General features: G+C 44.3%; 1 protein-coding gene across 5 annotated transcripts in view; it reads left to right on the top strand.

Moving 5' to 3' along the window:
* Nucleotides 1–26,478, top strand: part of foxp2 (forkhead box P2) — a 98,337-nt gene that overhangs the window by 39,875 nt on the left and 31,984 nt on the right. For all 5 annotated transcript variants that reach the window (XM_047575311.1, XM_047575308.1, XM_047575312.1 and 2 more), the window contains 2 exons: nucleotides 16,672–16,761; nucleotides 26,314–26,451. In XM_047575311.1, coding sequence (XP_047431267.1) covers nucleotides 16,672–16,761; nucleotides 26,314–26,451 — 228 coding nt within the window. The remainder of the gene's footprint in view (nucleotides 1–16,671; nucleotides 16,762–26,313; nucleotides 26,452–26,478) is intronic.

Here is a 26,478-nt window from a genome sequence, read left to right as displayed (position 1 = left end):
TCTCAGCCAGCGCTGGGGTGTTCTGCATAGGCAGGAGGCAGCATTATATTGTTTTGTGTGCTTTTTAGTGAGCAGGGGAGGGGAAAAAAAAAACACATTGTTTATGCAATGGGATGTTTGTGTTGTTGGTAAATTTCCCCCATCAGTTTGTTGTGCTGTCGTTTTGCTGCGAGCACACACAGACGAGGGTGAAAGAGTTTTGCTGTGTCTGTTTATGGATTTTACAAGTTTCTTTTTTTGTTGTGTTTAAATTTCTACACGCGTGGTGCCGTGTGAGGCCGCGCGTTTGCGCGCGAGAGAGTGCGCGTGACGGAGGGAGAGAGGGAAAGAGCGTGTGCTGGAGCACCGTGCGGAGCTGTTGGGGCGATGTGTGTGTCTTTGCATGGGTGTGTGTGTGTGTCATGGCACAGCTGTATCCACCAGAGGGCCTCCTAACTCGGCACCAGTTGGAGGCTCACACACACGCAGACGCTCCACCAGCGCTACAGAAACATTTGACCAGGACAGCCTCGCTTCCCTTTTCTTCATTTGAAGTCACATTTTTTGGATTTTACACAAATATTTGATGCTCTGTTTTTTTTTAAGTTGTTGTTGTTTTTAAAGAAAGGCGAATGCAATAAGTGTGACAGAGAAAGAGAAAGGGTGGTAGTGGGGGCAGGAGTTGTGAAAGTCAGTCACCAGCAGAGTAAAGGAGTCAAGTGTCTCTCGTGTCTTTTCACGGTGAATGATGGCTTTGACAGTTTGCCAAAAGAGCAGTGGGAGATCAGGTCAGAGGGCCATGCTTCGGGGTAAAGGGGGACGACGCCTCTGGTTTGCAACGCTGTCCTTTTTGCCTCGATTGGAATTTTCATGCAGGCGTATGCGAGTGTGTGTGTGTTTGCGTGTGTTTTTTGGAGGCAGCTGAAGCCCTGTGGTCAGTTTGGCCAGGGCACAAGTATAGATGCAGACATGTTTTCTGTGTGTTCAGTGTAGCAAAATGAAGCATGTCCTGGAGGGCCCCCCCCCCCCCCCCCCCCCCCCCTCCAACCCCCGTCCCTCACTCCACTACCCACCCATCCTCCATCCACAGCAGTGGTCCTGCTGGTGGCTGCGGCCGCACCACAGCACCGTGGCCTCACCCCCGATTTATCACCCCTCTGCTGCTCTTTCTACACGCACACATCTGATTGGGGTCAATTCTCTCCCTCTCTCAGTCATCGCTCTTTTACATTTGAAGGTGTTGGGTAGAGAACTGGCTTCTATCTGCGCCGATGCTCTCAGCAGATAGAGGGTAAAATAAGAGGAGATAGAGAGCAGGATAAAAAAAAAGATGGTGTTAAATTGTTGTAGCAAAGAACTCCACTGCAAATTGAACTAGGAAGGAGTCACAAAACCAGTGTCTTGAAAAGGATTAGAGAAAGAATTCCTTTTCATAAATCGCTATTTCATTTATTTATTTAAAGCAATATCCTGCACTGTGTATAGGTGTGTTAATGAAATAGTTTTAAGGTAATTGAGTTACGTTGAATTTTAAACACTTTTCAAAAAACTTAAATAAAAATATACACTAGCACAAAGTGAGGAAAAAGGCGACGTAAGCTTAAAGTGTCGAGTTAAGTCTCTGAGATGGATGTATGGATGAGAGCCGTGGTGGTGGGTGGGTGGGTGGGGTTGGAGGGAGTTTTGCTGGGTGGTGTATGACAGCGTGCGCCTTGTAAAAGAGGCCAGCCCAAGCCTTCTCCCAACCCTGAGACAGACACATTGAAATGAGCAGTCCAGCTAACAGGTCTCTAGAGGCTTTTTAAAACAGGGCCCCTGTGCTGTTAACTTCACACACACTTCCTGTGGCGCGCTCACACTGCGTCTCTTCGGAGAGGAAGCACAGTTCAAGGAAGAGGGTTGAAGTTTTTTTTTTTTTACTAACATATTTCTTAACAGAGAGTGGTGATTGCGATGTTGGCAGGTGTGTGTGAAGCATGGACATTTTCTGGACATATATCAATGCTTGCACTTTAAAAAAAAAAATAAAATTCTGTCCACGTTTGCTCCAAGTCCATTTTGAAGGAAGGCTGTTGGGCGTAATTTTCCACCCATATTTGGAATGACATTGAGTGGTCCGGTGGGTATAGAAGCTCCGGTCTCTCATCACACTGCTGGGGGGATGATTAATAATAAGCACTGATGAATTCTCCACCGTCCCTATGGGTTCTGCCATTACCCAGCAGCTCCAAAATACCACCTGCAGCTATAATTAGAAAAGCAGCATCTTAAGGTCTCGTCACCTTAGATTCGGCCAAAGGCTCATGGAACACGGATCAAGACTTAAGATACGTTATTTTTCCATATTCACGTATTGATAGTGCCGCTTTTCCACTTTTGACAACACAAATTCTACACACTCCGCTATCCACATATCTGAATAATAACCATTGTCGCAATTAAATTTCCAGCCCCTAATTCCTGTCAGGGTTTCATCACCCCATTCCCAAGGTTGTCTAAATAGACCTAATTTGATTTGAGATCACAGATTAGATATCCACTGTATCTGATTGCAATTTGCCAGCTGCAGATATGTATCAGGGCAAATGATGAATGTTACACAGCCCTAATTACTATGCAAAACGATCACGATAAAAGCCCCGTGGTTTAAAAGCAAAACTGAAAAAAAAAAAAAGTGCTGAGCTCATGGTACCAATCGATTAGCCATTGGTCATAGTCGGTATTATGTTTTAATGCTATATGCTGCTCTGTATGTACATGGAAGTCATGTATTGATCTTTGGATCTATACCATAATGTCCCATAATGAGTCTCTTACTTGATTAGGGTGGTCTGTAGACTTAATCCTGCCAAGGTTATCAGTGGGATTGATGAGCCAATACTCTGGACCACTGGCCCCCTCTAAATGGGCTCACTACTGTAGGAAGTGTATTGATATTCAGAGCAAGATGGAGGCCCTGGCTCTTTAACCAAAGACCTACAGCTACCGTTAGCCTCTACAACCTATTACTCATCTAAAGGACTCACTTGTTTAATTCAGCGTATGGACATATGCCTGATATTCACAAACTTAGGTTGTTGCTGCTGTTTTTCTTAAACTTTTGCATGTTTTCTTTGCTTGCTTATGGGACAAACATTTATTTACTCGAGAAGCTGCAGCATACAAGAGCCAAAAGGCAGATGTGTACATGTTGGTAAACTGTTCTTCATTTGAGTGTTTTCCTGAGGTGCATGATGCAGCAAAATGCAAACTATCCAACCCCATTTAAATGACTGCAGCATTTTGACATAAATTACGATAAGTGCGCCAAGGTGCCATCTTACTTCTAGGCTTACACTCCACACCCCACCCCTCCGCTGCGCCGCTACACGAGAGCTAGGCAATGGTCCAACTTGAGAGTGACAGCAATTAACCTGCCTTCCTAGCTGTTTAGCTGGAGGAAATAGACGGGATGAGAAATCTGACAGCAAGTGATGGGTAGTATTTAGGGTTTAGGGGCAAATGAAATTCTCCCCAAAATGAAAGTCATTAGGGAGAAAGTTACCCCACAGACAAAGGACAAAATGACAGCGTGTGTGTGTGTGTTTGTGTGTGTGCGCGCTCATTTGACAGACGCATGAGCTCATCTCGCTCTTATAACAACGCAAGTTTGTTGTTCAGTGTGCACTTGGTAAATACTCTCTCTAAAATACTGCCATGGAGTTTTCACCCGGCGTCTCTTCCCACAAACAAGCCTCAAGCATCTTTCTCTCTCTGCCCTTCACCTGCCTCTTTGGCTGTCTCTTCATACCGTATTTGAGAAGACACACACACACACGCACACCTAAGATGCAAATCTAGGCTTTGCCCTTGAGCATAATTTAAAGGCCTAATCACCCAGACTGTCCCTTTGGATGGAACAGGGAAGGTGGGAGGGAGGATGGTGTCTCTCATTTGCACCCTTACACAAAGAAGCTCATTAGGTTTATCTTTCAGGCCTGAGATTGCCCCACTCAACTGTGTAAATAAGACACTGGCCCTGGCCTGATGCATCAATCACCTCTCAGGACAGGAGAAAGACCTCCGCTGAAATATGAACGATTTCATAAAGGAGCTCTTTGTTAACCGTCATCGTCTATGCCAAGATAAGGTTTTTCTGTAAAAGCAGGAGGAGCGTCAGGAAAGCAGCGCCAACTGTATGTCTTTGTAAAATTATTTCCCCTTTCAGTGAAAAGACAGCTCTTCTCTGGCAATCCTTGACTTATTTACAATGAAAGCCATCCTTCTTTTTATTTCAAGCCTGGCTATCAGCAGACAGTCCCAACAGAGTAGAACATACAGGCCTGTGACATATAGGCCTATAGTTTCCCCCTTTGCGATGACACTAAAGATATAGGATGTGAATGACAGCATAGCTACTGTTTGCTCACCCTTCCCCAGACAAAACACAGTATTATTCTATTATCTATCTAGACACCACACCACCTCTTCCTCCTGCTCTCCCCTTTTCTGCGTTTACCCCCCTCTCTTCTTATTCTTCAGCGCCCTCAAACCTGGGCTGTCCATCTATGTTTAAGACACATTACATGTGGCCTTCTGGAATTTACAGTGGCGCTCTCCCAGTAACTCCATTTCGCGCAGGCGTCCCTTGAGAGCGCGGCGAAATGTCAAGCTGCACGGCTTGAAAGAGAGACGAGGAGAAAGGGACAGTATGTGCGGGGCAGAGCCAGGGATGGAGGAAGTGTGAGAAGAGGGGATGAGAGAGTGAAATCTGCTGGAAATAAACATTTATTGTCTTTTCCTCCTCGAATAGTTAGACGCTGTTGTGAACAAGTCAAAGGTGACTCAGGTGGAGATCACACTGTGCAGGATTGTGTGTCTGATGAATGAAATTAAAAGTAGATAGAATAGAAGCCACTTGTATTTTAATGGGATACATGTATTAAACTGAATCCAGTTAATGTCCTTTAATTTAGATTAGGCTTTATACGTTTAACCTGACACATTTCTGTCTTCTTCTGTTTTCCTTTGTAGTGCAGTAACCCAGTGATAAATGACCTGGCCAGGGTTAACCATAACCGCCTCTGTGTAAATAAGAGGCAGCCATTCAGTAGCACACACTGTGGCCAGCAGTCCCGTAGTCTCCAGCTAACCTAGTGCAGGCCAGGATCAATGGCCACTTCACAACTCATTTCCTTTTACGCCTCCCTAACTGCCCCGGTCCAGCTCTGGGAAATAAATGGCACTGGATCTATAAGTCCACTCACACAAACACGCAGACAGCCACGCGTGCACACACGTACATACGCACACTGCTCTGAAGGGACAGAGCAATTGCTCCAGCTCAATACCCTCCACAATAATTTATTTGCAAACTGGCTTGGTGTTGAATGGCGTATCATCTTTTGCGGCCTCACAATCGAAAACAGGCATTCTGTCATTGTTTGTTGCCACTCCCCCTTTTGTTGGCTTAAACAGAGTACCAGCCATTAATACGTTGGGGTGGGTTGTTGCTGTCACACACCGCCTGAATACATACATGCAAAAGCCTCTGTTTTCTTCTAATGTGGAGTTAACGCCAGAGTGTGTTCGAGGGGTCCGCTTTCCAACGCGCAGAAGGTAACGCTTTGCTGGCTGCTTTTTTTTCTTTTTTCTGCAAATGGTTCCCTTCCCCCCCCAAAAAAAGGCAAGTGGCTTACAGTCATTTGATAGGCCACGACATCGCTATCCATTTAACAGAGCTTAAAAATCCTACATATGCATATGCCGGGGTGTCTTAAGCTGACAACCAAAAGACAGGATTTGCTAGAAGGCAGCTTTGGAGTGTTGTGAATTTAACAAGCATGTCTAGTATTACAGTTCCTCTCTGCTTTAGTCATGAATAGTAACAAATCAGACTCTGAAACGCATGCCCAACGGTTTGTTGTGTGTACCCCCCCCCTCCCCTTCTCCAACTAATATTAAAATGACTTCAAATCTGGTTAAGAAGATGACTAGCAAGAAGCGGCAGCATCTTTAATGTCACCGGTGCCTTCTTCCTCTAAGGCTCTCTGCTAACAGATTCCAGGTATCATCACAGTTTTGTTTTTTTTTCTTTTTGTGTTTCACTTGTTAACACTCTCTGCTGCTCCGATTACCTTCATCCCTGACCCATTTTTGAATATATAAATGGCTCTATCCTTCTCCCAAGTTGTTTGTAGTTGTAACACTACCAGCCTGCAAAGGAGGGATGCTCTTTACGCATTGCCTCCAAACACCGTATACATATGTAAGAGAGCCAGCCGGGCTCTCAGCCCCTCTCTTCTCTTCCCAGCTTTTCATACAAATGCAGTAAATAAGCTCAGGCCGTGGGGAATTGAAGGCTCCAAACAGACAAACTGACTGACATGTCACTTAGCGCTGGCTTTGGCTCTCTTCACTGCAGGCTTTAAAGCCGAAGCTGAGGGTTTTAAAGTGTATCAGCCAAGGTCAGGTCTTCACTTTGAAAGCAGAAGTGAACTGCATCATTCACAACTTCATACCCATGCCAAACAACATTATTCGCCGTATTTTGAATGCCAGCAAATCTAGTAAACAGACATATATGAAGCATGGAGAGGTGATCTGTGGAAGAAAATCCACTTACAATTGAGTCCACTGGGAGGGTAAACTGAACATTTGTTTTGGGCTGATACAGGGAATAAGATGTACTCTAGCCTGAGGTTAATGATGGAAGTCACACTAGGAATCCTTGGCAGCAGAGATAGACAGGCCCGCCTCTCTCCAGCCTATGTTGCCGCTCAAACAGCCTGCCATTCCTCATCAAGGCCTAACCACTGCTTATTTACCCACACTGGGGACTTAACTCGCGCGAATTGATCAGTGATAGCACTGGAAAGCTGCTTGTTCCACCCTGATAAAAATGACGCCCATGAGCATATGCAGAACATGCTTTGTGGGCGAGGCGCAGCACTTCAAGCTTGAGTAGACACTAAGCTGATATTGGTTTCACGCTTGAGTCCGTAGAGCAAAATCTTCCAATGGAAACCAGGAGATTTGATTGTTTCTGCATATGCATTTATCAGAAGTTTACATGATAAATATACATTAGCCTGGTGGCTTGGCCATGCGTGGTATTGTTTCTGTGATACTATTTTTCTTCTTCTTCGTGCATTCCTTTTCACCTGTTTGGACTTCATCATCCAATTCACCGTGAACCTGATAATCCTAATTTACACAAAACTTCAAATGGATTTGTTGGAAGTTTTTCTTTTCTTTTTTTTTTCTCCCTTTTCCGTCGTTAGTCTTCCCCAGAATTTCTGTCATAGCCAGGAGACACGTCTTAACGACTGAAAGGCTTTAAATGCGTAAAGAGAGAATTTCTCCCAAAATCACTGGAAACTGTTTGGTAGTTTCTTTTCTCTCACTGCCGTCACACAATTTAGACTCTGAAGTTCTCTGGAGTTATCCCCATCTGCCTCTTGGCACAGTACTTACTTCATTCTGTAATGCCTTTATCGCAGTCCTAAGTTATGTGTCATTTATCTTTCATACAAATTTCAACCATAGGTTTTATTTTTTAATAACCTCTGTAATTGTTCTGTCCTTGTATGGAGTGCCGTGAAGGGAGTGATCATGCTTTTGGCACATTTATCAAAGCCCACGAATAAAAAAAAAATAAATGCAGAAGGGAGGCCCTTTTCTCACACAGCCGGACTAAGTGTGCGTCAGAGTGATAAATTTTCTTGTTAGGAGAAATTACATCCACTAACTTGAGCTACTTCAGCATGAAATTGAAAAAGAAGCATTTCTTGTGAATTTCCATTCTTGATTCAATGAAAGATGTAGATTAGCCTTTTGGAAAAGGGCGGGCGCAAGAATGAAACCAGAGGAGTATGATTCTGCTCACGCTTGCTTGTTCTCAGAAGCGTGATATAGGATGCTGTTGGAAAAGTCTTTGTTTATGGAAGGGGGACTCGGTCAGGCTGGTGGCAGATTAAAGAAAAAAAAGTGTTTAACATCTCTCTTGTGTATGTGTGTGGTATACATTTATGCTTATGCATTTTTACATTTTTTTTTTTTTGACTCTCTTTTGTCTACCTTTCCCCCAGTCACACTCTGTGCCCATGATCGCTCCCTTTTTCTATCACTTTCTTTTCACACGCATGCATGCACACACAAACATACTTCACCAGTCCTGGCTCAGTATAGTAGCCTCTTCTGCTGAGGGTGGTGGTGGGGGGGGGGGGGGGGTAGACTGCTGATTGATAGACGCTGGGTGTCAGAGTGGAAGGAAGATAACTATATCTTCTGCTGCTCACTTAAAGGTCAAACACACATTTCTGTAATTGGAATATTCACAAGACGGCCACCGAGGTACAATGCAGAGTGGAGGCATGAAAGGGAGAAAGAAAAGGAAGTGTGACATAAGGAAAGAGACTGTGAGAGGAGTAGGGGTGCAATGGCTATTTATTTGGTTAATCTTTGGGTGCATCCCCCTCAGCGGAGAGTGATCATCGCTACGTAACGGCTGTTAAAAGTCTGATTTGCTGAGTTTGCTGCAGAGTTTTCTACGCTTGGTAAAAACTGAAAACTTCTAATTTTGTTGTTTGTACAAATGAGGGTGAGTTCATTTCCAGCTAAGGTCAGGGTGCTCTCTCATCGACCCCAGAAGAGGGTAACACTTAGACTCAACACTTAACCTGATCACTGCAGGATGAGACAGACACATACTATTGACCTGCAATAGCAGAGCCTCCCAGGATGGGCTGCACTCAAGCAACATGCAGGCTTGGGTTGCTTGCATCAATGAACATCCACAGACAGACTGTTCTCAGTCCGTTTCGGTTTGGCTCAAATATAAATGTCACGAAGAAGCTTTCGTCTTTTCACCAATGATTGTTTTGCGTAGGGGGTTATACGAGCTCCGCGTCTTCATCAGAGGTTTAATGGAAGGTAAATGCACTTAAATGCAGTTTACCTGCTCAGGATGTAGCAGCTGAGATGAGCCAGGGTTTACCCAACCTTTTATTTACCAGTATGGCCCCAGCATTTATGTGTTGTTTACAGGGTCCATATGTGAAAACGTTCAGCTTTCTGCAGCCTCTACTCGTATGTTTACTTTGCTCCGAACTGCCTTCTTGTTGTGTGGTGGCAAAATCAGATTGTTAGTCACCTCTGGACATTTTATTTTTATTTGAAGAGGGAATTTCTAGTGAAGCCGTGTCATCAAAGACGGGCAACTTCCTTTTATGAGTTTATGAGTTCCAGTTAGACTGACTAAGAAATACCTTGTTTGCTCTGTGAATTGCTGCCGGAGGCAGCGTATATGCGACGTATCCAATGTTTTGGATAATCAGAGTACTACTTAAAAACGTCCATGCAGTTGTTTCCATAGTTCCTGTTTTTTTTCCACTGGGCTCAGCACTTTTTTTCAAATGAACTATAGTTGGCCTGAATGCAACATTTGACATCAGGTATTCATCCAGCTGCGTGACCTCCACTTGCCTGGAACTGTGAAAAATAGAGGAGGTCATAATCACCTGAAGAAGAAACCGGGCGCTTCAGGAGAGACGAGGAATGTTACGTGGGAAAAATAAAAAAAAAAACATACCAGCCTCGCTTCTGCAAAGGCTTGACCTCATGCGCGCACTTTATCTCCAACAAACACACACACCTCTCTTGTTCCACCCACACAAATACCTTCTCCTCTTGCCTCTCTGTCTTTCCCTATTTTTCTTCCTCTCTGGTTCTTTGTGATAGTGTATTGTGGAGGTTTGCAGTTGTCAGCCTCTAAAGGACTTCCCTTGGAGTAGCAGTAGATAAAGACCCTCGCTGAATTGTCCTGCTGTCATCTTATCTAAATGGAGCGGTACAGCACAGGTCAAAGTAAAGATTCTGCCGAAGCCACCAGCAGCGACAGAGAGCAATGGAAGTATGTAGCTACATCGTGGGGGTAAATTGAGTCTTGTAGGTGATGAAGCATGGAAGAGAGCTTTGAGACAATGGGCAGAAGCATGTCTGAAGAACAGAGCTAGTTGCAAATATGGAAATATTATGGAAATTCTAATAGTTTTATAATTTATTTTGACATCTTTTATTGCAGCAGATAGGACGGTTTTGAGTTCTTCGTTTTGGTGATTTTCAGTTCAAATGCAGCTTAAAGCTTAAAAAAAAAAAACATTATTCCCCCCTGCCAGGACGTATATATCATAGTATTTGCACAGAATATCCATGGTGAAAGCAGCAGCAGCGGGAGGAGGGGTGTTGCAGTGAACGACAGCAGGCCGTGCTCTCTGTTATTGCTGGCGCGGCCTCCCAGCGTCTCAGCAGACACATACATATTGGCGCATATGCACTCTTCAACTCTCAGACATAAACACTTTATCTGTGATGGGCAAACCAGACCCACGTTTTGTCTTTGTTAGTGGAAAAATAAGTGTGAGGTTACACAATGGTGCTCTACAACCCCCCCCACTCCATCCCCCGAGCCCCCCCCTCACCACCACCACCACCGCCACCGCCGCCACCTTTCCCCTACACAAGCTTTCTTCCTGGGGTAGGAGCGAGCAAATTCATCTCGTCAATCCTCCCGGGACGGTGTAGCTATGCAGCTCTGTTTACTGTGGTAGAAAGTTAATATAAATTTTCATCAGTGGGAGAAGTTTACACATACGATTCTATTTGTCCTTCATTATTAGCACCTGAGTCTGGGGCTGGGTAGGCATAATTGTCTACAGACGCAGGCCAAATAGATGCAAGGGAAAGGCAAATAAGCACACCCCAAAATAATTTGATGCTTGTGTGTTACAATCCTCCACCCAAGGAATTCTTAATCTAGAGAATCAATAAACAAGAGGTGAGAGGGGTGGGGGAGAGGGGGAAGAAAGGAAAGATGAGAGGGAGAAATGAATAATGTGATATGAGCGTATGGAGAGAGCGTGAAGGAGGAGACGTGCAGCTAAGAGGTGGCAAGCGGTTGAACAGCCATACGTTCCAAATGCCATTTAACCACTTTAGAAATCAGAGTTTAACGCAAAAAAATGAGCATAAGATGGTGGTTATTTGCATTTTTTGGCTGAGGAGCCTCGTTTGTAGCGACAGAGGAAGCTGAAGTAGCTGAAAATACTGAGATAGAGATAACAGAGTAGGACACAGAAGCCCATTGTTCTGCCGGATAGCTTTACCTCCGTCCTGAGGCCCGAGCAGATTCTCCATGGACCTCTCCCTCCCTTTCTCTCTCCCCGTCCATTTTTTCACTTCAGACTGTTGATTTATTGAGTCATACATTAAAATGCTCATTACTCCTACATACTTTCCATATTCTCCTCTTCTTCCTCCTGTTCTTTCTCGTGAAAATACTGTCTGAGAAATCACCCAAGGATTTTTTGCTGTAACTTAAGACTGTATTATGGTTTGCCGAGCAGTTATTCACGATCATCCAGATTTGGCCAAATTAGGGAGTTGTTTGCCTCCCGTTTGTCTTGTTAGTGTTTATTCCCCCTTCCTACATCACCTCTCCATGCTGCTATCTGTGTCTGCAGACAAAAGAATCATTTTTATTTTAGTTGACTGAACCCAGGTGTGGATTGTGCTCTGTGTGGGCTTTGTGGAGGCGATAAGGGAACTGAATCTGGAGCTATTGTTGAGTCACCAAGACATCATAGCCAGTTCTGACCTTTATGAAAGGATAGGAGTCTTTCTACTCATGTGGCTGAGTTACTTGTGGTGAATGGGATCTGTAGTATCTTTATACTGTATAGCTTATACACATCAGGCACAAAAATGTTAGCAACTATAGTCAGTCAGTGTTAAAAAAAGATCTGACTAACTGCAAGAAACACTTATACTTAAGTAATCACTAGCCACGTCGTATTTTGATGCACATTTTGTAGTATGGCGTGAGAACATTTTTATGGAAACTGAAAGGTTTCCACTCGTCAAATGTGTTTTTTGCCATTTCGGATTTTCTTTTAACCAAAATTCAAATTTGCTGAGTATTAAATTTGCATGATTGATCAGCAGTTTCAACTTGTAACCAATGCCCTATCCATTTCAGCCTGTGGTTACCTTGGCAACCTTCTTGTATATTTACCACTTCCACATGTTGTGCACGAAACTAGCGTCACATGTGATGAGAAAATCACCACCTGAGTCCACCATCACCAGCGTGAATTTGGGGGTAGGAACCAGTCGTTGGTGGTGTTTGAAATTTGTTCAACTTGCTACTCGTCCAGGCATTAATGAAGCAAGGCTAGAAGTTTTATCTTTTCAGTTCGCAAACCTCTACTTTTTATTTACAGTTATTTTTTACAGCAATGCCTAACTTAACCAATGTCCCCACCATGTTACAACAACATGCAGCGTTACTTAATCACTCCAAACTGGTGTTTACACTTACCTTTATTTTTGCGACATTTTAAAAGTCTGCTCCAAAAAGAGAGGAGCGAGGTTGGATCGCTTCTATTCTATTCATGCTCACACAACACTCCCCAGTCACTTGATTTCTCAAACCCAGGCCCTACTTTTGCATTCAGACATTGCATGGGACATCTTATCCTGCTCCTGTTTCTCTTCTCATTTGTCTATCCTCTCCAGCCAGCCCCTCCAAATCCGTATCCATCCATCCATCTGCCCTGAATCCACTTATATAAGGAGATAGGGTGTAAATATTTTGGTGTGGAGTGTCAGTGCATATCTTCCCCGCCAGCGGCCCGGCAGCCTCAGTCCAATCAGCCATGTTTGTTTGTTCAGCTTAAACTGTTTGTGCCTTGTTTTCCATGGCATGCGACTCCCTCCAGCTTGATAAAGAGTCACACTTTTTCTTTTCCTCACCCCCCCCTTCCTCTCCCTCCTCCTTCTGTCTGTGTTTCCTGGAAGATAGATAAGCCTTGTGGTGCAGTGCTATGCGTATGTGTGTGTGTGCTTATGCATCAAGAGTGTGTGAGAGTTGTCAAAGCTGTCAGCATGACTGGAGCTGTTCTGGCCGACAGCCTAGTGTTGAACAGCAGCCCTTTACTCCCTACAACAAACACACACACCCACACACACATGCATACACACCAAACATCTGTTCTGCACACCACAGAACTGCTGTGTGATCATGATGCAACCGCATTTCTCACTGATCAACGATTGATACGCCGCGTTTACGGCTGCTTTCTGGAACACGCTGCAGAGGCCACAGCGCTTGCGGGGACGTACCTGTTGAGGGCGGCCTGTTTCACACCTGTGTCATCATTCCAATATCAGCCACATCCCCTAATAACAACAACTCCCAACGAGAGCCAGGAAGTGATCTGCACTGTCCAAACACAATGTCACAGCCCCTCAAATATATCCAATTCCGATGTCATGGCTGCATATCGCGCAGCCTCCAGGTGGATTTGAAAGAGTGACATTCTTAGTGGATAGCTTATTTCTTTCTCACACCTCCCCACCGCCTCCGCCGCCATCACAAGCAATAAGCAATCTGGGGATTTGTAATGGTTTGGGCCCAGTATTGCAAGGTCTGCTAATGTATTTCATGCTTGTTTAAGATCTTTGCATGCTCCTTACAAAGGTGCATTGTGTTAGGTGTTGCTTATTACCCTGTTCTGTATAGAAATACAGTTTTGTATAGAGCTATAGAGGATTGTGGGAGGTGATGGGTGAATGGATGCGTGATATGTTTTTTTTTCTCCCTCTCTCTGTCAGTCTCTTCTCACTCTCTCCTTCCCCTGCCTCTCCAGTGATCTCTCTGCATGCCTATTAATGTAGCCGAGGAATGCCTGTGTAAACATTCTTGTTTCTCAGTCCGTTTCGCATAATAGTTGCCTGTATCGCCTTTCTCCTGACCTCACTATCTGAAACCAATTACACCAGATCCATTTGGGCTGAATCTTATTTTCATAAGGATCCCCGTGTCGCGGTCTTGGTCGCTCTGTGTTATTTTCCCCCCTCTTATTTTTTTTTCCTCTTTTCCAACCTCAGTGATGGATATCAACATCAAATATGCCTCTGAGTGCCTTGTTATTTATATAGCAGGGCCTGCTTCTTTTTCTCCACCCCCCCCCTCCGTCTGGCTCACTCTCTCGTTCTGAAGAATGTGTCACATTGTGCTGTTTATACAATGTGTGCATTAATAGACTTGGGGATGTCATTTTTTCGTGCATAGCAACCCAGGTTAAATAGGCGTCTGCTCTCGTCTGTGTTTTTGTCCGCTCTCCACCAAACTTTTGATGACTTTCCTTGGCATTTGGTGCTTTTTTGTGCTTCGAGAATGGGCTTCAGCTTACCATCTCTGTGGAGTGGGAAGTGGGTGGCGCAAATTGGTGCTTTTTACTGTAATGGCTGAATACTCCGAGCTGGTGAAAGTGAGGGGACAGGACTTTTTTCTTTATTTATTTATTTTTTTTATTCCTCCTCCCTTGCTATTCCACGCCATCACAGACTCTCCGAGAAAAAAAAAAAAGGACTAACCCCACTTCCACGGGAGAGGTGACAGACAGTTTCAGACTTGACAAACCGCTCTGGAAAAGTTTGGCCGGTGTTGATAAGGTCTGTGTTATGTTTGGAGGAGTGCTCTTTATGCAGTCTGAGCAGACTTCTTTTCTAATAAGCCGGGTGTAGTTGATCTCTTCGCTGCTTCACCCCTCCGCGTCACCTCTCATGCCTGCACCTCCCTCGATATTTGCTTGGCATGGATATTGGAAGTGCAGTTAAAAACATCCCTCTTTTTCCTGTACTCTTGACCGTGTAATATATCGAGTGGCTCTCTTGACTTTGGGTATAACACAGCGAATCATTATTGATCCGCACATGGATAAACATTTCCCCCTGACGACTACCTTCAGCTTCGCTCATCAAGCAGCCTTCCCTCTAACTACTGTGTGCAGGACTCAATAAGCCTTATAATTACTTTGATTCACCAATCATGGTGAGATTAATTAGGCCCTGTGTTTTAATTAGCTGAGTGATTGGCTGCATTCAAGGAATTTGTCTTGTGTTTTAAAAGGAAGTGAGCGGTGTTTGATTTCCCAGCGATTTCAAACAACAAAACTTTATGTGCTTTTCTGGGGCAGGTGTTGATGTGTGCTTTAGCGAGTGCTCAGAAGAAAAGGCTCAACTTACAGATGTCGCACACACACTCGCACATAAAGCAGTGGCGACTAGGCTCCTCTTACCAAAGGAGACGGATCAATGCAGTTAGGACTCAGTGCCAGTCTAATGTGTTTGTTTACTTTAGTTCAGAAAGCCTGGCTCCTCCTGAGCAGCCAGACAGACCCCCTCCCCCTCCACACCACCTCTCCAAGCAGCCCCCCTCCGGTTCTGTCTTTTCATAATTGATCAGGGGGGTGGCTGCGTTCCCTGAGGGGTTAAGACATGGCAACTTTTTTCACTCCTCCCTCTCATTTTTTTTTTTTTTTTTTCTACTGCCTCTCTCCTGTCTTCTCCTCTTGTTTGCTCAGGATCTCAATGTACTAGTTCAAACATTGTTCCCACCAGCTGGCAGAGCTGCGCCATATGCACGCCCTGTCAAGGCAGCTGTTGTCATGGATACTGGCAAGCACCGGAAAATAAAATGAGCACCCCTGATTCCAGAGGAAGTGTCACTCTCCAATTTTTTTCCCCTGACTTCTTGCTTCTCCTCCTACTCGTCCTCTTCTTTTGTCATCAAAACACCTGTGAAGTTGTTGTGTTGTGTGTGCGTGAGTGCATGCATGCCCCCCCCCCCTCCACTCCCACTTGATGCTCGTGGGCCTGAACAATACAAGTTGTGTGGAGCAGCAGCAGCAGCAGTAGTAGTTGCAGCTGTGCACAATGTTCTTTTCTGCCAGACTCTTTCATCCATGCGCTCTTGAAGAATCGGAGTGAAGCTGCTAGCCCAGCTGCCACCGTACCTGTGAAGCAGGAGCTTGCTCGTCACACACATTCAGTACACACAGCCGAGGCACGGGGGGCGGGAGGGGAGGGGAGGGGGGGATCTGTAATCCCATCAAACCCTAGAGAAATAAATTACTCCGCATCCCTCAGCCTCTCTGATTCTTATCATATCGATGTCTGGTAAACACATGAAAAGGTGTTAATGACAAATTTTACAATTTACAAATACAACATTTTCTAATTTTTCATGTCATGTGTAAACATTTCACCAGGCAGCAAAAGGTCTCTCTTTCTGAGCTGATCCATTCATCTCTCTATCTATTACCCATCCTCTGCGCGCTGGCACGGTTAATGCATAGTGTAAAACCTGGGCTGCTAGTTAATTCACTCTAAATGTAATCTGATGTTGATTTTGTCAACTTTAATTACAGCTCCGAGGGACACTTCACATGGTGCTGCCTCTACTTCAAATTGATATTATGAATATGCAAATGTGGCAGTAATTTGCAGAGAGAAGTGGGTATTTCAGTTGAGCACACACTAGACAGGTCATTTCTACTCTGCCTTTTTTTTTTTTTTTTTTTCCGAGCCACCACCCCCTCCGCCCTCTCCTTCTTCACTCTAGACAAACTGTATTTATCCTTTATCACAGCTCTGTGAATTGTTACTAAAACACATCTCCGCATCAGAACGAGCCAGGTGATATTCAACGGGGGGTTTTAGTCAAAGTTGCCCGTGAAAATTTGAATTATCCCTGCTGTCAGCTTCGGGAAATCTAATAGTTTATTATTTCTCCTCCTTCCCACCGCGTCTTTCTTTCCCTTTTTTTTTCTCACACCATCTTTTGTCTTGTGTTCTTTTTCTTCCCAGGCACTACAAGCAGCGAGGCAATTACTCTTGCAGCAGCCAGGCAGTGGCCTGAAATCTCCAAAGAGCCAGGACAAGCAGCGTCCACTGCAGGTAAAGCAGCTCCCCGTCTAATCTCTTAAGTCCATCCATAATACATGCTTCTCCGAAAAGAAGATTTCCTCTGTTCCACAAAGTGTGTTTGATTTGCAATCCTCCGACCTGTCGTTGGAATCTTAAAGCTGGACAAGCCAAGTCCCCAGGAAGCTAAGCGCCACATAGACGCAAGAGAAACACAACAGAGACAAATCTCAGGGAGCGAAATTTCCTCAATTTGCAACATTTAATGGTGTAAAAAATTAGGTGATGTGGTAGGATGACAAATTGGAGGTCATCTTTGATCTTTGATCGCTTTTCTGCATTAGATCCATAGTGCTGTTGACACGGGAATATCCAGAGGTTAGTTATTGTTTGAAAGACATGTCAGCCCAACTAGTGGGTTACACAGACAGCTAATTTTAACCGCCTGTCATTTCCACTCCTCAACGCTAATTTACCTTATTGATTCATAGAGCTGTCTATTTCTGTTGTCAGTGATCGGAAAAGGTCACACGTCTTGTACATACATAACGCACGCGCTCAAACAGTTTCACGCCAGCACCCCCCATTCGCACGCATGCACATTAACACGTCGCCTGCCATTCTCTTTCTTACCCCCCGTTAAGATTTTTCCCCGTACCTTCTGTTTGTTTAAGTCAACAAGTCGGTTAGTTGGTTTTCCCGCTTCAAATTACGTAAGGCCCCTTGACATCTGCTCCATGTTTTTATTCCAAGTACTTTCTTTTTTTTTTTTTCTTTTAATTTATTTTTAGCCGTTTGAAATTGAAGTGTGGGAGTTTGTGCCCTCCACTCTGCTAATAAGTACTATCAAGGAGCAATGGTTTACCTCATTAGGAGCTCTGTGCATTTCATTAATGACAGGGAAATTGGCGTTAACCTCACCCGTTGATATTTTCACAGAGTCTAACAATGGCGACACCTTCAATTGGAGTCACACCCCTGTGTACCTAATTACGTGCTGGTGAAGAGATAAGGTTGGCAAAGACTAAGTCGTGCTCCTGCTTTAAATAATTCAACTCGGACTCATCGGGAGCGTTAATATCATCAGTCAAGTTCTACACGCATTTGAGGGCTGTTTTCACTTGTTTAGCTGCGGTAAAATAAGAAAATTATTCATTAAACTTAAGCTCTTTGTAGCTTATTGTCCTGTGTTTGAAGATCTGCAAGCTTAACAGATTCAAACAAATGGGATCTTGATCTACAAATGCCTGCATAGTCACTGAGTACAATACATAGCATGAAAAACAATATTGAATGAGAGCTGTGTGGGTGCACGATAACTGTCGGCCCATGTCCAAGCACCCTGCCTCTAATAACACCAGCGGATGGTAAATATTGAATATTTACATTTGCTTACTCCATCCTTGCCTCACCGACGATATGAATCAATATGAATCAGAGGGCCTGCCGATCGGCCTGTCCTCAGCTCCCAACTAATCCATTTGTTGATCCAGCTTTTATTAACATCCTCACCTCTTTGTTCCAAAAAGTCTCCGTGCAGGGTATCATTGGAGAGGCACCGCTGACACTTGCACACACACTCGCGCGCATCACACAACGGTGCATCTGGCTTCATTTTTACAGCGAGGAAGAAAAGCTGCTGCGCGCCCCTGAATCCACTCATTTCAAATGACATTTTAACTGAAACAACTCTATTGTGCAAATATCAGAAACTCTTACTTTATTAAAACTCTTTTTTTTTCACGTTATTATTGTTTTTCTTTTCTCTTGTCAGTACACTATTTTTTTTTCTTGGTCTTGAGGGAGTTTACCCAATAAAGCTGCATTATTTACTTGGATTATGAGGCCACAGTGCGTGCAACAGTGCAGTATTTTATTAGCTTCTCAGCCAGATAAGAGTCAATGGCAATCAAGCTGCATGTTTTCCACCAGAGGAATCATGCGGATTGATCCCCTTGTATGATTAGTGCAGTAGAAAGTGGGAAAAGGATTAATATTACCATGACATCCTGCTTATGGCAGAGATACTGATAAATCCTCTGCCAGTCTTTTTTTTTCCTCTTGTTCTCCATCTTTGGTATTTAAGGGCGAGAAATGATCCATAGATCATGGCATGTAAATTATTTAGTACACAAGCATCTAAGTGCCTCAGCTCGCAGTTTTAATTACTCGTATTAGCGGCTAAAGGCTCTCGCCTGACTAATTCTATCCGCTTGCTCATCGCTGCTTCTCAGGAGTTGATGATGCGGAGGCAGCTCTGGCATTAACATGCGCGCGCGCTCACGTGTTCAAAGAAAAAACAGTCCCGCAAACACACATACAAACACACGCACACAAGCTGCTTTTCCACATTTGCGTAATGTGACAGGTCTATTATTACACAGTAAGCCCACGGGAGCACTCAATAAACACCTATTTCTTCCTGTAAATCCCCCTGCCTCCGCCATGCTGCTTACACGGCTCTCCCAAGGCACACAACACCCTCTCGTCTCTGCTCCATTCTCCTCTGCTGCTCTCTCCCCTCGCTCTCCTCTTCTCTATGGCAATATCCCCCTTCTGAAAGGCATTTATACACTGACATTTGGAATACAAATAAAGAAACGCGGACAAGGAGAGGCGGAGAGGATTACAGAGGCCTATGAATCTGACAGTTGTTTCGCTCACGCTCGCACGTACATAATACAGCTACACACAGCCCGTGCCCATGCACAAACACAAGCACGACGGCAGTTGCTTAAAGTTTTACATTGCCAGAAGTGACTTTGTGCAAATCGTGTTTGTTAGTGGCTCCATTGATCATTATTGATAAGGAGAGCCGAGCAGAGCTGGACTCAACTGCTCTGTCAACGTAGCGCTTCTTTGAAGAGACTCAGTGTATTACCTACAACTGATGGTAGTCTGCACACTTAAAGTTTGGAGAAGCAAACAGATGTTCTTGCACAGAAACCAAGTAATAAATTGCTGTGGAGGCGTCACCAGCAAGTCATCTAAAACAAAACCTACTCACAAACAATATGCACGCTACATTTACCGTGTTTTCCCTTCTTTACTCTGCCGTCGACCAGTTTGTTCCAGACTACATTGACGGAAACAGTAATTTTACTTTGCAGAGCACAGCAGTGTTGCTGTGACTGGTTTAGCAAAGTGTTAAGTTGAATCCAAAACAAACTAATCAGTCAAAGCAGTGGTAGACCAGCCACTCCTGTGTGTCGCAAGGTAAAATGACTGGTTTTGTCAGTGGAGTGTGCGGTGGCTGTGAATGGAGCATGGATTGATAATGACAACTTCAGTTCCCCATTGGAAAAGGATGCCAGACGTTCAGCCACTATACTGTAGGTATTACACTGACTATTCTGTACAGTGAGTGAGTATCTGTCAGATACCAGTAGAGGTTGTAGTTATCCAAATGAACCAAACACAGGTCACCTGGAGGGTTGCACTGTGACACAGCCACCACCTCTATATGTCAGGGGGCACATTTAAAACAGCTAGAATGACCCTCTAACCCTGAGAGTGTGAGTGTGTGTTAGATGGGGTCTTGACAGTGTGAAGCTACCCCCTCACCCCTCCTCCCACTAGTTAACGTCCAATTCTAAATCATGCAAAGCCTGAGAGCTCGCCCATAGCAAGTGTTGCGAGTGCTGCTCTGCCCCTTTCACACTATCAAGCTGTGAATACCTTTTTACAAGACTAATAACCACAGTCCCATCTGTGCACTGCTCACTTCCAAGTATGAATGAAAATATTTAAGTTTTTTTTTTTTTTTTATGGTCAGTTTATGGATCGCGAGAGATGTTGGTTTAGTTGCGTTTCCTGTAAATTTTCAGCTTTCTTCCCAGGCCGATCAGACCGGGCTGTGGGCACTGGGCCATCCTAGGAAGTGTCACACTCTTAAAGGTCAGGTCCGCGCGTTTCAACACGGAGCCGGCGTCATTTCAATAGCTGCACTCGTATGCTTATTGGCTTTCATCTGGAACACACAAACGCAGATGCAGGGAAAAGGGCTGTGACGCTAGGCTTCAGTATAGGTTAGCCGACTCCAGTGCGCGTGGCTAAAGGATGCTAGTTCACATTTACATTTATGAATATATCTTTCCACTGTATCCCCTCTGGTTGAATCTGAAAATAGAGAAAAAATTATCACAGCAAAAGGAGAAAAGAGTGGGGGGAAAATATTATGTTATTCATGAGGAAAACTTCTGTTGACTCTGAGAGAGAGAAAGAGAGGGAAAACGTCAGCACATTTTAAGTCAAACACCCTTGGTTACTGCTTTTGTAACCAGAAAACAAGATTCTTTTTTCATGTTCCATCTCCCTCCCCGCTTCTCTTTTTTTTTCCCCCCCTGCATTTACAACACCTACAGGACGAGATTGCTAAATTGCGAGGACAGAGCAGGTTCATCATTGTGATGCAAAAGAAGTTGAAATGCAACCCCAAGGCGAAGTAGCTGAGTTTGGGGGATCAAGAGAAAGTGAGAGGGAGGGATAAAAAAAAAAAAAAGTAACTCAGACCTTTGATGTAGCAGCAACAAATTTACCTTGTGACAGAAGATACATGGCTGCAATAAACGAGTTATACCAGCCCTTACACATGCAATCAGATGATTCTGGCCAGGGTGTTAATTGGATCCTAACCGGCAGATCTGATACGCCCGGGCCCCGGTGGTGAGGGGGAAAGCCTTTCCAAGTGATGAACTATAATTCACTGAGCTGCTTGAAGCACTTGTAATTTACTGTGTGTCACTGATGAAGAGGCTGATCCAGTGGAGGCCATATTACCTGCAACATCAGAGGAAAGCGTCCCCCCCCCCCCTCCTTCTCCACCTCTCTTTCACATTCTTTCCATTTCAGCCTGCTCCTCTCTCTCTCTCCCTCTCTCTCTCCCTCTCTGCACTTTCTCTTTTAATTCCCCCTCTCACTCTTTCTGTCGCTCCCATTTACTCTTGAACTACCTGCAGGGAGGCATCAGTCGGGAGTGAATTGTGCCAGTTTAATGATAAAGGTGCGACAATTTGTACTGATAATGACACAAACAATGTGCGCGAGCAATGTCGCGCAGCCATCGAAGAGGCTTAATCAGTTACTTTCTACATGTAGAGATAAATCAATATGGAAATTGCACTAAGCCCGTCCCAATCTCCTCAGGCTTTTTATTAGAGGCTTTTACATGATGGGTATTTATGTTATGATAAATTACACTTCCCATGCACTGCTGCCAAACTGCTATGGAAATTGATTTTGGAAAACATTCTGTAATCTACTTAGCTTCACTCCTGACAATCTAGAGTATTGATCTCTCTAAGCCGAGCACACTACGTGGGTTTGAGTGAGGCTCGCGTGGAAGCATATGTGATTTTACATAGTAAACACACACTTGCGTACCACACACTTGAACTTCGGCCACTCGTCGCCGCGCACCAGCCCACCCCGTCGCCTGGCGGTCCTCCTGTGGAGAGTCACGGCCATCAATAATCGTGTACCCACATTTGGCAGTAATTGGCTAGTAAATGAGCAGTGTCAACTGGAAGAGAGTTGAGAGGTCAGAAGTCCACCAGCTACGATGGGGGGTCTGAGTGTCGGCCTTATCCCCCCCGGGACGCTCAGTGGATTGAGATGAAATGGGGATGGGAGGTAGTGGGGCTTCTTCCCTTTTTCTTGATTTCTTGATCGCTTTCTTTCTCTGTGAAGTAAAGCTAGTGATTTAATAAGCAGCAACTCGGCTGCCAAGGATCCACAGTAATTACCGACTAGGACCCTTTCATTTCTCATAGCATTTATCTAAGCAGTGTCTGTAGTGGAGCTCAGTCCTCTGTCCAGTGCTACAGGAACCTCTGCTGCTGATAACCGCTCCACGTTCGTTGCCCTTACAATGTTTATTGCTGCCATCTAATCACCAGTTTCCCCCTTGCTTATAACTGCTAAGTGATTTCTATGGAAGGAAATCGAATAAAAGGAATTCCTCTCTAATTGTTTAAGTTTGAACTCCTGATACTACTTATCTCCCGCTTTAGGTAATTTGAGATCACTCATAAAAACGTATTGCTGTAAAGATAAAGTCCCACACAGACAGTGGAGTGGGTGTAACTGCTGGAAATCCATTTGTCCATTGGTCAGAATAGACATCTGTGTTAGCCAGCCAGTGAGCAGCAGATAGAGGAGATGTGGTGTTCTGCATTTAATGCCCAGTTAAATCAAACATAATGAGAGACTTGGGTGCCAGCTTTGCCTGGAAAAGATACCAAAGCTCTCCGTAGAAGAGCTTGACCTTTCGCGAAGCATTGGAGAGGATGGATACAGGCTGTGGGTGTGACAAGGGTGGTGTAATGATCTGCTTGTTCGGGTGAGGGCCCCACCAGTGTTTCTACATCATGAGCCAATTTAAAGGTCCTTTGTTTTGCTCTCCAACTTTGAGGGCAAACCACATGGCTTCAAAGTTCATGTCAATATGGCTCATTGTTCTTTTTAGGACAAGGCACATAAATAAGGGTTCAAACAGTGAACTTAAGCGAGCATGTTTCTGGCAAATGTTTGTAAAGCAGCCAGTCACATTCAAATAAGTTATCCAAAGTCATTTGCGTGCTTTTCCATCCAAATTAACACAATTAAAAGCAGCAGACTAACCTTTTTGGTTATTAAGGTCCCCAGTGGCTACATCAGCTGCAGCTAATTTCTAAGAATTTAATAAATCCCATTAATACTTTTTTTGTGCACCAGTACTGGAAATATATCCTTTTGGATTACAGAGAAGCAGAGGCGCAGACCAATTGGATATCAGGGCTCGTCTTCTGCGAATGAGAGCCTATTCACGGTGCGTGGATGTTTACGCCACTGCCAGCGTCTACTAAATGCTCATTAATTTTATCCCTTCGTGGCAAAATCATTTCAAGGAGAGGCAATTCAGCCTCCTGTTCCTTTCAATTCACCGCTCCCGTCAATCAAGCCCTCCTGCAGTATCCTGCAGAATGGAGGTGTTATATTCCTGCAATTATCATGTCATATACTCGAAAATGTAAATGAACGTGTGTGTAAAATTAAATTTATGGGTTGTCAGTGAAGAATAAGAACCAGGAGAGCAATTACTTATCTGCTTTCATCTTGGAGCCTCTGATACGTCAAGCAGAAAAGCATGCAGTTAAATGCTGGAATTAGCATTGTGCTGCACTTCACAATGGACGTGGGCCAGTGCCTTTTCTCCCCTCTCTTTCTTCCTCCTGCCTTCTCTCCCTCTTCCTGTCCCCTTCTTTTTTTTGTTTGGAGCGGTAGTGAAATAAAGATGATTATCACCCATCACAGCTCTAAAAAAAAAAAAACTAATGAAAGTGTAAAAGGAATGCTATTATTTCATAACCTGGTTGTTTGCCGTTTTTTGTTTCTTCTTTTTTTTTTTTAAGTTTTATTAGTTGCTGTTCTATTGTTTGGTTTTATTCATTGTCGAAATCCTGCATTATTCATTTCCACGTACCCAACTCTGAATGCTAACATTTCAGCACTTACACCATGAGGAAACTGTTTGAAGTACAGTGTACAACTTATGTTTAATTCTCCTTTATGTATGCATGCGCATACATTTGTGTTAAAGTCTACATGTCTGCGCCTGCATCCTTTTTTTTGTGAACCAAAACATCTTGGAGCCTGCATCCAATTAATAGTCTTAATGAGAGCATCTCTCATGTTGTTTCTCAGCTGCACTCGCCCCATTGTAATGGCATCCAACACAAAACCAGGAGTGACTGCGGGGGTAATTACTTACCTAGCAAATGTACCTTTAAGGGTTAATAACATTGAAGGTGTAAGCACGGCATTTGCATAATTACACATGGACTGTTTAATTTGCAACTTTTGACGGCTTTTGTTCAGCGCCTCGCTTATTGTGAATGCAATTTCTCTTGTATTCTTGCATAGAGGAGTCCAGGGAAGAAAAGACATGTACCACAACATCCTCCTCCTCCTCCTCCTCCTCCTCCTCCTCCCCTCCTCCTCCTCCTCCATCCCTTCCACCTTAGATGGAGTCCCTTCTCCCTAAGACCCTAATGAACAATGGAGGCAGGATTTGTTTGAATATGAATATGAATGTGCAGCGGGGCCGGCTGGAAGTTGACCTTCAGCTGTGATTTTCAGTTCATCAGGATTAGTCAAGGCGGGCGATCAGGAGCCACTAATGCATAATGACTTCTAAAATGAAAAATGTGTAGTGACCATGCAAATGTCTCGGCTAATCAAAGAGGGGTGGGGGGGGAGAAACCTGGGGTGGGGGGTAGGCGTTGAGGAGAGGAGAGCTAAACAAGGACGTGTCAAGGCCTGACAGAGAGAGAGGGAGGGAGGAGAGACATGCATGGAAAGTAATCAAGCCAGCTTGATTAGCTGGCGATGAGGACAGGGATGTCTTATTGGCCCCTCGACACACCATATAGGCTAGCTACTGTCATGGCAGTTCAACGCCAAACACCATCGCAATTAGCATCAGGGAGGTGGTACTACAAGTTGATATTTTAATTGTGTTATAGCGTAAAACCTGTCTGTCAGGATGCAGCATACACCCTAAACAAAATACAGCTTGTTGAAAGAGTGTATTTGTGTTTACGTTGTTTGAAATTGTTGAATCCCTGTGTCTGAATTCCTGATCCTAAATCATACTCGCATCTTTACTTTATTTTCTATAACTGCAGTCAACAAACTAATCTCTTCTCCGCACAAGTTGTTCATTTTTTAAGCAGCCTCGATAAACTGAAATGTAAACGTTAGCCTGTACTCCCCTATTAGTATGTGCGCACACAATCAAAGACTGAAGAGAGACGCATCGTCTTTCCATTGATCCGCTGCCTCAGAAGTCGCTGAGCTGCCACCTGAGAAGAATTTAGTGGTAAATGCAGGATATATATTTTGTTTTGCTTCAGTAGAGTTCTTCTGCTGAGGATCGACGGCTTGTATTTTAATATTTATCAGCGAAAAATGAAACGCAATTTCCAAATACGTCAACTGAGGCCAGGGAACAAATCATTCATTTATTGTTTTCCATATTTCCTCCCTCCTAATATAAAAAAAAAAAAGAAAAAAGGCTCAGCGTGAACCCCCGAACTCCCAGCTCTGGCCCGCCGCATCACGCTGATTGTGCCTGCCACGTGTCCACTTCATCAGGGTAGTTTTAATCAACTTTAGAGTTGTGCATTTTCACGCTGTTTCACAATAGCAGCACTGATAGGCACGCTAAAGTGGGGGGGAGTTCAAGGGTCCTGCTAATTAAGGTCTATGTCTATTTAAATCCCTTTACTTTTCCCTACGGGGTGAAGGCAGGAAAATAAGATGAGCAACACAAAGGCACAGCACCCATCTGTCCTTCAGCGTCTCCTCTAGGCTGCCAAGCGTCACGGCCATGGGAGGCCCAGCTCTCCCTACCTCTCAAACCACCAATTACCACACTCCCAGTAGATCTATGCCACTATGTCTGACGTACATCTCTAATGCTCTATTTTTCAAACTTTCTTCATTTCACTCCTGCGCCTCTCCTCCTTTTTTTTTTGTCCATCTCACATTCCATCATCTTTTCTCTCTCTCTTTTTTTTTTTTCCATTTACCCTCCATATCCAGGTTCCAGTGTCGGTGGCCATGATGAGTCCCCAGGTGATCACGCCGCAACAGATGCAGCAGATCCTCCAGCAGCAGGTTCTTTCCCCCCAGCAGCTCCAGGCCCTGCTCCAGCAGCAGCAGGCTGTAATGCTACAACAGGTAAACACACGCTGACAACTAAATGCA

The sequence above is a fragment of the Mugil cephalus genome, chromosome 22, assembly GCF_022458985.1.
Source record: "Mugil cephalus isolate CIBA_MC_2020 chromosome 22, CIBA_Mcephalus_1.1, whole genome shotgun sequence".
NCBI classification, from domain to species: domain Eukaryota; kingdom Metazoa; phylum Chordata; class Actinopteri; order Mugiliformes; family Mugilidae; genus Mugil; species Mugil cephalus.
The sequence above is the reverse complement of the archived record's forward strand: the minus strand, read 5'-3'. Positions and strand labels throughout refer to the sequence as shown.